General features: G+C 39.8%; 6 protein-coding genes across 6 annotated transcripts in view; 3 read left to right on the top strand and 3 right to left on the bottom strand.

Moving 5' to 3' along the window:
* LOC117944112 (histone H3) overlaps nucleotides 1-5,820 on the top strand; it is a 34,321-nt gene extending 28,501 nt beyond the window's left edge. Inside the window, exon 3 of the mRNA XM_034870676.1 lies at nucleotides 5,809-5,820. The gene's annotated coding sequence lies outside the window, so the exon portion shown is untranslated. The remainder of the gene's footprint in view (nucleotides 1-5,808) is intronic.
* LOC117944121 (histone H4) lies at nucleotides 250-636 on the bottom strand. The gene has a single exon (XM_034870684.1). The coding sequence runs from the start codon at nucleotides 583-585 to the stop codon at nucleotides 274-276; it is 312 nt and encodes a 103-aa protein (XP_034726575.1). The 5' UTR covers nucleotides 586-636; the 3' UTR covers nucleotides 250-273.
* LOC117944118 (histone H2B 1/2-like) lies at nucleotides 4,006-4,484 on the bottom strand. Its single transcript, XM_034870682.1, has one exon. It carries the CDS (start codon nucleotides 4,444-4,446, stop codon nucleotides 4,072-4,074), a length of 375 nt encoding a protein of 124 aa, XP_034726573.1. The 5' UTR covers nucleotides 4,447-4,484; the 3' UTR covers nucleotides 4,006-4,071.
* Nucleotides 5,494-5,885, bottom strand: LOC117944117 (histone H2A-like). The gene has a single exon (XM_034870681.1). It carries the CDS (start codon nucleotides 5,875-5,877, stop codon nucleotides 5,494-5,496), a length of 384 nt encoding a protein of 127 aa, XP_034726572.1. The 5' UTR covers nucleotides 5,878-5,885.
* Nucleotides 5,886-6,164: 279 nt separating this feature from the next.
* On the top strand, nucleotides 6,165-6,759 carry LOC117944113 (histone H3). The gene has a single exon (XM_034870678.1). It carries the CDS (start codon nucleotides 6,303-6,305, stop codon nucleotides 6,711-6,713), a length of 411 nt encoding a protein of 136 aa, XP_034726569.1. The 5' UTR covers nucleotides 6,165-6,302; the 3' UTR covers nucleotides 6,714-6,759.
* Nucleotides 6,760-9,635: 2,876 nt separating this feature from the next.
* LOC117944109 (serine/threonine-protein kinase 4-like) overlaps nucleotides 9,636-13,036 on the top strand; it is a 33,304-nt gene continuing 29,903 nt past the window's right edge. Inside the window, exon 1 of the mRNA XM_034870672.1 lies at nucleotides 9,636-10,042. Within this exon, the coding sequence (XP_034726563.1) occupies nucleotides 9,999-10,042 (44 nt within the window). The 5' untranslated portion in view covers nucleotides 9,636-9,998. The remainder of the gene's footprint in view (nucleotides 10,043-13,036) is intronic.

Genomic DNA, 13,036 nt, shown 5'->3' with positions numbered 1-13,036 from the left:
CAGTCTACAATGTAACCAAAGCATTGTGATGTTAAACATAAATTAAGTCGTTTATACATTTAGTTATTTGCTATAGAAGACGTTTTGTTAGGTCTCTAATGACATCCCTTTAATCTGAAACTACATTTTATGATCCTAAGAGAAAACGTATTCTAAATCTAAACTAGTTTAATTCAGATCGCATGAGTTATGTCATAGGAAAGTTCTTTTAGAGGGAGTCGGTGGCTCTTAAAAGAGCCGTTGGTTTGTAGTTTCTGGGTTGGGTTTTGTAGTTTATCCTCCGAAGCCGTACAGGGTGCGACCCTGCCTCTTCAGAGCGTAGACCACATCCATGGCGGTCACAGTCTTCCTCTTGGCGTGCTCGGTGTAGGTGACGGCGTCCCGGATCACGTTCTCCAGGAAGACCTTCAGCACACCGCGGGTCTCCTCGTAGATCAGACCGGAGATCCGCTTCACTCCGCCGCGGCGAGCCAGACGGCGGATGGCGGGTTTGGTGATTCCCTGGATGTTATCACGGAGAACTTTACGGTGACGCTTAGCGCCTCCTTTACCGAGTCCTTTGCCTCCCTTGCCCCTTCCGCTCATTTTCAGTTCAGTCGATGTTGGGTCGTTACGAACGAATGAGTCCAGAATCGCCAGACCGGCTGATTTTACATCTTATCTGCGGACGTAAGGGAAGACAGATGGCGCCAACTTGGGTGGGCGGGGCCCACATCATGTTTCAGAACGTAACCGCTTTTCTTTTCTTTTACTGATAATGTATCATGTATCTGTTTTATCAGAAGTTGCACGCCTCTGGAGCAACTACGGGTTAAGTGCCTTGCTCAGGGACACGTTGGTTGATATATCACACTGGGATTCAAACCCTCGTCTCCCACACCAAAGGCATGTGTTCTTTACACTGTGTAATTACCACATGAGATAAAGGTACTCTAACTACATACTGTGTGTTTGAGACTGGTCAGAAACATCAGGGGAACATTTGAAACTATAAAAACATAAAAGCCTATACTGAACAGTTCATCAGAAACTCACATAAGGACCATATAGGTCCACATAAGGACCACATAAGGACCATATAAGTCCTTGGAAGAAACTACATTTATTTATTGGTAAAAAAAAAAAATTGTTAAGAAAATTTTGCGATTACAAAACGTTTGACTGCAACTGTAGGTCTATCTATCTATCTATCTATCTATCTATCTATCTATCTATCTATCTATCTATCTATTTATCTATATATCTATCTATCTATCTATCTATGAACAGTGTAGTGTACAGTACATTTACATTACATTACAGTCTACAGTACATTTTCAGTGGCAATGCAATACTGTATCGATACACAGACGACAAGTACAGATCCTTTATCATATGTGTTGGTCAGTTTGTCCCGTTTTGCAGCAGTAAAATTGAAGTAAGATGAAAAAACAGAGAAATGTTTATTTTTAGATAAAACAGATGTTGACAAAGTTTCACTTTGGGGACGTCATTTTAAATTAGGAAAAATTAGACGTTGGAAAAAGGTTTGTTGTGGAAGTTTCTGTTCAGCGAGGGAGGAATTTGTGTAATGAAGAAGAGACCTTGTTGAAACAAAAATAAAGACAGGCTGAAGACTGGATTAAAAGTTTAGATATTCGGTGAAAGAGTTTAATTATTTTCTCGAGAGAACAATCAAACAAAATGACGAGAATGGCAGTTCACAATGCAACAGAGTAAAAAGGTGACACAACAATTCTGGTGCCCCTGTAACATCGGACCACTCCTTATATTCTCTCCTGCCCCAACAGAACCACAAAACCCCTATCATGTCTGGAAAACCACTTTGAACCTAAACAAAACACTTCATCTCATTTCTTCAGACTTCCCGGTGCCAGTTGCTGACCCTGTACCTCTGTTGACGCACTCACAGATGTCAGTTGTTGTCATTCTACTTTAGAAGTTCAGAGATTTATCTTTTGCATAGATTAGTTCTGCTCCTGACCTAGAGTTTGGGCAGCCTGAACTTTCGCCTATTTCACGCCTTCATCTGTGTGCCATTTGTTTATTCCGGTGATAAACAGAATCACACTGGTTGCTGTCCCTCAGGAGAAGAAAGTGGGCCCTGAAACAGGAGGTGTGAGGGCAAGCAGCTGCGTTGTTTATGGGGCAAGTGTGAAACAGGGGACAAGCATATGTGAAGGATCTACCTTGTAAGAAAGCTTTACTTTTGAATGAGTAACAACTGAATAAAAACATCTGATAAACAATCATTGTTTAGGTTTGAAATCATTGTCTATGTAATTTTCCCATCACAGGTTATAAATTGCAAGATATTGCAGAATATTGCAATATATTCAAAATTACAATGATATTGTATCATAAGCCCAAAATACTGAAATGTCATCAGACCTAAACATTTCTAGATCATGTACTTTAAACCAATACATTTATTATGAATTTACCCTTTTAACTGTTTTAAACTAAATTATTATTTCAGATAAACTAGTTCCTATTTGGCGCTTACAAACAGTTTAATCAATCTTTGTCACCAAGCTATCTCACGCATCATGTCATCCTTTTTTGTGTGTTTGCTGATTGCACATTTACACGTCATTAGTCCCAGTCAGATTCAAGCTGTACCAACATTTCCATCTCTGTAGCTCAACATTATCATCTCTTAAGTACATTTCCATCTCTGAAGCCGCATCGTTTCCAACTCTAAAGCACAGCATTTAATTTCTCACCCCCCACAAACTATTCACAGCAAGACATCTAATCTAACTACTTGATCCAACAGGAGTTGTTGGGTCCACCAAAGAAGTGTCCCAGGGCCACTCTGTCTTTAATGGCTTCAGGGTGACTGATCACACCTTTTTTCTTCAAACATATGTTGTTATTGTGTGTCATAGAGATTTAGAAGTTGTGTGTAAATAAAATGTATTTTTCTGCATCCAGAATTTGAAAAGCATGGACTTAGACATTGGTTTGTGGACATCTGCTATCTGTCGATGAGTTTGCAACCATCCTGGTTGCGGTTGTGACGATTTTAGACGATAGGGAGGAGCCCTTACACTCTACGTAACACACTTTCACTGCCGAAAATGCAACCAAGAGCCCCAAGAAAGTGGTGAAAAAGGCCCCTGCAGCCAAGAGAACCCCCGCAAAGAAGGCTGCCAAGCCCAAAGTGAAGAAGGCAGCACCCAAGAAGAAGTGAGCTGTAGTCATCAACAAACGGCTCCTTTAAGAGCCACCACATCATCTACAGAGTATTTAACTTCTAAAATCACTTTATTAATAATCAAGTAAACAGAACTGTTGGAATATAGCTTCAACTTCACTTAATTACAGTTTTTGGTTCCATAGTCTACTTTAAAAGAGAGGAATAGTAGGGATAATAAATGTCATTATTTATGCATTTTCAAACAAGGATCCCAAAAAAGCTCTCTCTTTTTGTTCTTATATCATTAACATCACATTATATTTACACAGTAGTTATCCTTTTGAATTTTTTTTATTCCAGTTCAGTTATTAATGTTGTGTTGCAGCTCTGTGATCGCTATAGGGGAAATACAAGAGGGGACTCTTATAACTCTGTCTAAGTACAATCTCATTTACACTTGATAAAGAAAACACATTGAATTCATATATTATTTAAAAATGGATGTATGCTTTCAGTTTGTCATTATGGGTTACTGAATTAAGGGCCAACAGTGGACAAGTGACACAATAATCCCCTTCATTTTCCAACAGGCCCTATAATGCTGTAACAGGTTTTTCATCCCATCTATTACCCATTCTAGGTTTCAATTTACAGTGAACCTACACAGGTGTACTGTAACAAATCTGCGGACCATTGGTTGCAACAATTATTTATAATATCGACAATTATGTTGTATCGCCTTTCAATTTGATTATTGGACCTTATGGCAGAACAGAAGAGTGATACTGTCCATTATTTCCCTCAAGTTCACATCATTAGTGATGTTTTGTCTCTGAAATATTAATCATAAATTGCTATAACAGGAGAAACTCTTTAGAGAAAGTGGGTGGCTCTTAAAAGAGCCGTTGTGTTGTTGGTCTCCAGCAGGTTTACTTGGAGCTGGTGTACTTGGTGACGGCCTTGGTGCCCTCAGACACGGCGTGCTTGGCCAGCTCCCCGGGCAGCAGCAGCCTCACGGCGGTCTGGATCTCCCTGGAGGTGATGGTGGAGCGCTTGTTGTAGTGAGCCAGACGGGAGGCCTCGCCGGCGATGCGCTCAAAGATGTCGCTCACGAACGAGTTCATGATGCCCATGGCCTTGGAGGAGATGCCGGTGTCGGGGTGGACCTGTTTCAACACCTTGTACACGTAGATGGCGTAGCTCTCCTTCCTGGTCTTTCTCTTCTTCTTGCCGGTCTTGCTGACGGCCTTAGAGACGGCTTTCTTAGAGCCCTTCTTGGGAGCTTTGACGCTTGGTTCTGGCATGATAAGTTCTGGAAGTTTAACTAATCGAATGCTGGAACGCACCACCGAACGTTCTATTTGTATCCACTCGATGTAAATGTTACTGTGCTGTTACTCGCACAGGATTGGTTGTCTTCTGAGCACGGGACTGAGCATGCGCAGAATAAGTAGCCATTCCTCTTATCAGATTAGTTTACTTTAGAGATTAAAGCAAAGTGATGTGTATTGTGATTAAGATTGACTGCATTAAGATAAATATCACTACAACATTAACAAAACTATGAAGAATGTATAATTTTAAATTATGTATTACACTACAACTTGTCTTGTTAATAACTTAATAATACTATGCTATAGGTAATAAAACTCTTTGACAGACAGCCATGGAAACGGATAAAAAGTTATTTCGTAGCAAAAAGTTAAATATTAAGAAATTTTAGGATTAAGATAAAACATTGCCTATTCACGACAAGGCTCTCATGGGGATATGATAGGCTGCTAAACAAAAACACCAGTACTTTCTGAAAACTAAATCCAGGTGCTCAGTAAACGTTGTAGTCCAGTGGACACTCCTGAAGTCATCAAGCCACTACCTGTGTTTATGAGGGATAATATAAATTAATTTACACATTGTTTGGCTACGGGTGCATAAATGCTGCAGTGTTCACAGGGATTGTTGCGTAAAACCAGTGAATATTATTTTTTGTATTATAGTTTTCTTGGGTTTAATTTTACGACCATCATATTTCCATATCATTGTGTTTAAAATAAAATGTGAATCAAGTTCGGGACATCTAAAATAAATGTGTTCATTTGGTTTTAACTTTCAAAAGAAATTGAAGTAAGCCATTAGTATTTTCGGCTTCTTCTTTATTCATGTGTTACCCTTGCCAATAGTTCTTTGAAATGGGACAGGTAGGTCCTAAATGTTTCTATTACTGCCTATATTCTTACAGAAAATACAGTGAAAATACAATAATCATATGAAACCGAGCTCTTTATCAGGTATGTGTGGGTGGCTCTTAAAAGAGCCTTTTTGTGTTTAGTGTCCAGTCAGAATAAACAGTTCTACTTCTTGGCAGGCTTCTCGGTCTTCTTGGGCAGCAGGACGGCCTGGATGTTGGGCAGCACGCCGCCCTGAGCGATGGTCACTCCGCCGAGCAGCTTGTTGAGCTCCTCGTCGTTGCGGACCGCCAGCTGCAGGTGGCGGGGGATGATCCGGGTCTTCTTGTTGTCGCGGGCAGCGTTTCCAGCCAGCTCCAGGATCTCAGCGGTCAGGTACTCCAGCACGGCCGCCAGGTAGACGGGGGCGCCGGCTCCCACGCGCTGAGCGTAGTTCCCCTTACGGAGCAGCCTGTGAACACGGCCGACCGGGAACTGGAGCCCGGCACGAGAGGAGCGGGTCTTGGCCTTTGCTCTAGCCTTTCCTCCGGTTTTTCCCCGTCCAGACATTTTTCTTGCTTCTATTAGGCTCGCGTACGAGATGACGTTAGAGGTGTTCTCGTGAGTATCGACGCAGAGAAGTGTTGTACCGACGGCTGAAACCCTCCTTTTTATGTCCGCGGAGCGCGGGAGTCGGTCATTTCCAGCCAGACCAACCAGAAAAGAGGCTTCCAGCAGAGCAGCAGAGGGCGGCCCGCTCTGACACTTTTGGCGGACTTTTTGAAAGGATTGTCCGCCAATAAGCGACGGAGATGCGGGCGGTGGGTCGCTCTTTGAGGCGGTGCTGAGCTCCAGAGGAGCCCCTCGCCAATCAGGAGCCGCCGAGCCGGAGGTCTTAATCTGCGACACAATATCTCACATCCGGTCCCACACTTTAAGAGTCGCGGGTCTCTTCGTTTCCCTATACATTTCTTCTTAACGTAGAAAGAGAAACCATGGCAAGAACCAAGCAGACCGCCCGTAAGTCTACCGGAGGCAAAGCCCCCAGGAAGCAGCTGGCCACCAAGGCTGCCCGGAAGAGCGCCCCGGCCACCGGCGGCGTGAAGAAGCCTCACCGTTACAGACCCGGGACCGTGGCTCTGAGGGAGATCCGTCGCTACCAGAAATCCACGGAGCTGCTGATCCGCAAGCTGCCCTTCCAGCGCCTCGTGAGAGAGATCGCTCAGGACTTCAAGACCGACCTGCGCTTCCAGAGCTCCGCCGTCATGGCTCTGCAGGAGGCCAGCGAGGCCTACCTGGTCGGCCTGTTCGAGGACACCAACCTCTGCGCCATCCACGCCAAGAGGGTCACCATCATGCCCAAAGACATCCAGCTGGCCCGGCGCATCCGCGGAGAGAGAGCTTAAACTGTCTGCTGCTCCACACACCACAAAGGCTCTTTTAAGAGCCACCTCACTCCAAACTAAAGGGGATCATTCCTCTAAACACATTTTCTTTTCTTTTTTATAAGAGCTTCATTGAAGTTTTCACAAAAGTACATGTTATCACGTAGGCAACATCAGAGAGCAAAAACACAGACAAACATCAAATTACAAAAACATAACATAGTTTACGTTATAAAGTGCAGAGAGGTATTAAAGTGCATGTGCTAAAAGTGCAAAGAACAGACCTTAAAGTGCAGAGTACATAAATATTACAAATTAATAAAATCCCAGGGTAGGCGCTGATTTTCATCTAGTTTTTTCCTTCTTCTTAACTCAGTGATCACTTGCTTAAATACATATTCACTGGTAATCAGAGTCTGGAACACATTTTCCACATCATCAAATGATCAATATTTTCCAGTAAATTGTAAACCGTAAATAATACGTTATGCTTCGTCTCATACAACAGAAAATAATAATTTACATAACTTGCGATCCTCAAGTACTGAACTATCTCAATTCTACCAAAAGTTTTATACAGTTTGGTTACCAAGCAGCTGAGAACTGGATGGAAAGACAACTGTATAAGGTTGATTCTTTAACTATGGTACTTTTCTTGTCCCTGGATGATATAATAAAAACTAAACATTTCTTCATTTTTGTTTTTGTCAAACTTACTTCACCCTAAGGGGAACTTGTAAAAAATGTATCGTGGTTCAATCATTCTTTTTATTATATGATATGAGGCCTTTTATGCATGGTTTTTACTGTTTTCCTTCTGTCCCTAAGCCCGACTTTGTATCTTCAACCTCGCTTAATTCCAAATTACATATTTAAATAATGTAGATTTCAAGAACAAATGATAAAATAATAATAAAAAAATTATATCTATTTCAATTTTAAATATTATATATTGCTATATTTATTCACATTTTCCTATATTTTTCATAAGTAGAACCCTTGTCCCTTGGGTTCACCGTCATTTCCACCACACTGTACAAAATAGAGCCTGGGATCATTGTTTTGGGTGTGTGAAAATTACAAAAATATTGAACTGAGTTGTTCGCAAAGTAGGATACTGACTGTAACTGTTGATTGAGCTAAAAGCATCCTCTCATCTTGACAGATAAATGAGTTTCTTTTATTACATTAATTGCATTTAATATGTATTTAAAACAATTTTTAATATTTAATATATTTTTGAAATAAACTATGGACACTTATATTGCTGATTAAAATAGTTTAACTATCACTAATTTTTCATATTTTAATAAATTAGGTTATTATATTATCTTACATTGGCTGAACATGACCATGTTAGTCTCACAACATTAACGCTAAAATAAGTCCAAATGGGAATACTTAGTAAAAAAACACAAAACATCAACAAAATCAATGAAGTCAGTCCTGTCACACATCACATTATGATACATTAACTGAGTGTTTAAGTAATTATTAACGACTGAATCTCTTTAAAAGTGTACATGAAGGTGGGGGTACATAGCCACTATTGCATATTTGTAAAAATCTGGGATGTAAAGTAAGACTTTTTTACAATCTTATAAGTAGCTGGCTGTTATTCTCTGCTTACCATCCAATAAAATCAACCCCATAGTCACTTATGTTTCTTATAGGAGTTAAAAAGCCATGTCAGATACAACCAGGAACATGTGATCAATAGGAAAATGCTATTTGTATCAAAGAAAGTCATTAGAAAACTTTTCTGACATTGAGAAATTTGTCTTTGACAAGACCTGACATTTTAGGGCATGAAATGCTGTTAAACATGTCTTTTATTTCATGCACAAAACAAGCTGAGAGGGCACAAGATGTGTTTCTCATAGTTTAACATGTCCTTCACATGGCTTAATGTTCAGATTAAAAAAAAAAAAATTCCATTGAAGATTTTTAGAAGTGGAAGAATTCCTTTCTGGTAGAAGATATAACCAATTGAATCAAGAAAACGTAATTACGTGTGGGTAACTGCAGCTATTTTTTATGACATGAACAAACGTTACTAAACGTAGCATAGATAAAAATGTACTGAATAAACCTATCGTGAACATATGTTTTAATTGCCAATTATGTTAAACTGCAACTCCCATAATGCCACAGGACGTCATCAAAAATCCTTGTTTACATCCATTGTTTTGTTTGATAGACCCCTAGTAGCAGCAAATTACATGTTGTACGTTTCAGTAGACTATTGTAATTTGGTACATTTTCTCATTTACATTGCACCACTGCTTGCCCAGAAATATATGTTTTTGTAAACATGTGGTAAAAATTTCTGTCCAGCCTCTACTTTTCTCTTTTCTTGAACAGAAATAAGTGGGCTAACTTGTTGTTGTTTTTTAACTCTTATTGAATCAGCAGTTGTTGTGCCAGATCCCTTTCAAAGCCCTGCTGATCTAATTTAATGCCCGAACTCTATTAGCTAATCTTAATTTTAGCGTCTTTAATCTGTGTAACCACTTTGGAGCAGATTAATGTGATTCCACACAACGCTCTTTGGCTAGTACAAATCTCGAGTTATATTCATTTTGGGGCGTCTTATTTAATGTTATAGCATTTGAAAAACAAATTGAAGTGTTTTTGAAATAATATTTAGTAAAAGTTGACATATTCCAGTCTGTGATTATCCATAAACATCCATTTCTTTAATTTCAGTCTAAATAATTCCTCATTTCTGCTTTTCTAACTCAACGTTTTTCTTGCCAAAGAGCGTTGTGTGGAATCAATCATGTTATTTTTGGTAATTATGAAGAACATTGATATACAAACGGGTCAATTTGACCCAAGGACATCATGAAGGTTTAAAAGATCATTGTGTCTTTAGTGGGTATTTGTCGCCCCCTGTCGCCGGTGCCCGGTACTGCAGTCTTTGTCTGGCCCGCCTTCCTCGCTTCAGTCTTCACTTCCTGGTGTTTTCAAACTGGATGTCAGAAGCGGCTGCCGAGTGGTTTGTCAAACCGGTCCAAAGTTGTCAAAACACGGGAGGAGGATGAACTCAAAGACGAGGATACTACAGCCGTGTGAAGTCTGTACGCTGTGTGAACCTCGTGTGACAAAATGATAAAGAGACGCTATGCTTTCAGCGGCTAACGGAACGCTGCTGTAACAGAGACGGGCCAGCCGCTCCGCTAGCTGCTGCTGCTAGCCACTTAGCATCGTTAGGTAGCATCGAGTGTCAGTTTTTAACGAGTCAAGTTGGGACTTCAGATACGACTTAAGAGGACTACTTGTGGGTGTCCAGAAGAAGACAATATGGAGAACAAGGACAAAGTACAGATGAGGAACCATCCTCGCAGGTAACGTTATGCTAATAATGAAAACACATCGATCATAAATCATTGATTGTATCTGTCTGGTCTGACGTTAGCTAGTGGTGACAAAGATGGAAACGTAGTAACTTATCCAGGTAACGTTAGCTTGTGAGTAATTTAGATAACATTGTATAACCGACTCATGTGTTGGCCCTTTTGAAGGTATTTTTAAGAAATAATGAATGGGCTATAATCTGTCAGATATAACACTTATTAATAAAATCAAGTCATTTTGAGGCAGAAACCTTTCAAGCACAAGCTAGGAGCTGCAATCACGTTTTGACATACATGTAAAAAATTGCATGTTATGGGTTGTATCGCCCCTTTAAAATCTATTTCAACTGGTAAAGTATTTGGTGGGCTTTAATCTCACAGATATAAGCGTCATGAATGAAAGCAAGACGTTATGTGGCAAAAACAAGCTTCCAGTTACCTGTAGAAGCTGCAATCACTGATTGGAAAGTGGAAATAATGACTGGAGTGGTTATAATCTAGGCCTGGGGCACAGGCAATCACTTTTTGGCATCAGAAATGTAACTGAAGTGATTTTAAATGGAGTTGTAGTCTTGTTGTTGTGTGAGCTTTAGGTTTGTTTCAAAATACTTAACTATCATTGGTTGTTTTAAATCTGCTTGGTAACTAAAGCTTCAAAACATAAATGTAGAGGTGTAAAATGTGCAAAATTTGCCTCCAAAATGCAGTAAACTAAAGGTATAAAGCACCATAAAATGGACACACTCAAACTAAAGTACCAGTACCTCCTAATCAGACAAGTATAAAGTACTAGAGACCCAGGCTTGAGTAAAAGTGCAAGTGCAAAAAGTATAAGAACTCATCAAAGTATTAAACTCGTTGAAAATATGTACTGAAGTAAAAGTGGAAGTAGCAGAAAAAATACTCCAATAGAGTACATATACAGTCTTTGAGTACTTAAATTCACTAGTGAAGTAGTTCTACATCCTTACTATACATCTCTGCTCATAATTGTACTGAAGTAGTTAAACGTACTTACAGTGCTTTCATGTGGCTTCTGAAGCTAAGGTTGGAGCCATTAAATCATTTTTTCCCCTAAGATATCTGCTCTATTCTCTACTTGTAATCATGTCTTGGACAGAAATAGGGATCACTAGATTAAACCTCTCGTATTGATCCAGTATGTGTTGTTTTATCCCTGTGGAGCCATGCTGATCCAACCTAATGCCCTAACTCTATTTGCTAATCCTGAATCATTAGCTGCTTTAATCTCTTTAGCTTCAACATACCGCATCAGAGCAGACTGAGGTGAAGTAATGCGTGTTGATCAGTGTTTGTGTTGGGTTTAACTTTACAGCTCCTGGGTTTCACAGAAAGCCTTTGAGTTGTCAGGTGGTGTCGGGTCAGCCGTAGTGTGTCTCAGATTGCTCACTTCTGTACCACCGCACTATTACTACTAGTAGTGCGGTCAAATGCAGTAAACTTGGAATACCCGGATGGTGCAGCTAGAATGGTGTACAGTTGAAATAGTTTTACATTACAGTATGTACATTTTAAATTGTTTTACTTTTTATTGAAATTTCAATTTACACTGTGTGTACACTTTTGTTAGTAATCACACCACATAGGCCTGAATTACACACACACACACATACACACACACACACACACACACACACACACACACACTCACACACACATGCTCAGGACCTATGTCAGAGTGAGTGGGCTGCTAGCTGGACCAGCGCCCGGAGCGGTTTGGGGGGCTACTGTGCCTTGCTCAAGAGCACCTGGCAGTGCTCAGGAGGTAATATGGCACCCCACCAGCCACCAACCCAACTCCCTACAGACTGAGCTACTGCCACCCCCCCAAAAAAGAGACACTCTAGTAGTGTTGTGAGGCTTCATAATCCTGTCAGGGGGTTGTTTAAATGTGTCAATTCCTGAGGGTTTTACACCGAAAATCCAAATAATCCTGGATAGTGCTGAAGCAGCTCAAGCCCAAACACCAAAACATTTGCTAATTGCAGCTTTTCAGATGTGAAGATTTGCTGCTTTTCTCTCTTGCATATGATAGCGAACTGCATATTTAGGTCTAACATAATGCGACTTTTAAAATACAGATTAGATAAAAGAAGCTGTGTGGCTCATTTGTCTGCATATTACACACAAAAACTGAACGATGAATCACACAATGATTGCCAGGGTCAATCGTTGATGAACATGACCTATTAGGGTTGCCCTTAGCAGAGATGGTGCAAGATCTACACACAAATTAAATTGTCATTTTTTAAATTTATTTATAAGATGATGAAACTAAAACACAGACTTGAGACTTCAGGTAGTAAATGCCGTACAATGTGTCAGAAATCCATACATCATAACTTTACAGTTTACAATGATCTCATAAAGCCTGTAATTCTATGTGACAAGAAAGTCAATAAAAGACTTTCACTATTGTTCAGTTTAAAAGCTCAGTTTTGTTGATGTGTGATTGACAAGAGGGAAGTGGGGAGTTCCTATTCTGTCCATTTATCAGGAGGATGTTGGTAAACGCACTGCGTCTCTTGTTCATCATATAACTCACTCATCCAGTGTTTCCTCATTAAGCCCATGTGAAGTTTTTAGATAATTTAAGCCGCTATTACAGGCAGATTTTTAGAAAAACTGAATTGTTTTGTATTACATTTTTGAATGGATCAACATTTTAATTGTTTATAAGTATGTTACTGATTCATATATCATGACAGAAAAATACAGTGGGGTTTGAAAGTTTGGGCACCCCAGGTAAAAAGTTGTATTAATGTGCATAAAGAAGCCAAGAAAAGATAAAGAAATCTCCAAAAGTCATCAAATGAGAGATAAGACATTCGTACAATATGTCACAAAAAGTTAGATTTAATTTCCATCATTTACACTTTCAAAATAACAGAAAACAAAAAAGGCGTCTGTATTAGAAACGGTGCTAATGAATGTACAAGTCAGATCAGTCAAAATGTCACAGGA

The sequence above is a fragment of the Etheostoma cragini genome, chromosome 4 (genome assembly GCF_013103735.1).
Source record: "Etheostoma cragini isolate CJK2018 chromosome 4, CSU_Ecrag_1.0, whole genome shotgun sequence".
Classification (NCBI taxonomy): domain Eukaryota; kingdom Metazoa; phylum Chordata; class Actinopteri; order Perciformes; family Percidae; genus Etheostoma; species Etheostoma cragini.
This window is presented reverse-complemented; position numbering and strand designations above follow the sequence as displayed.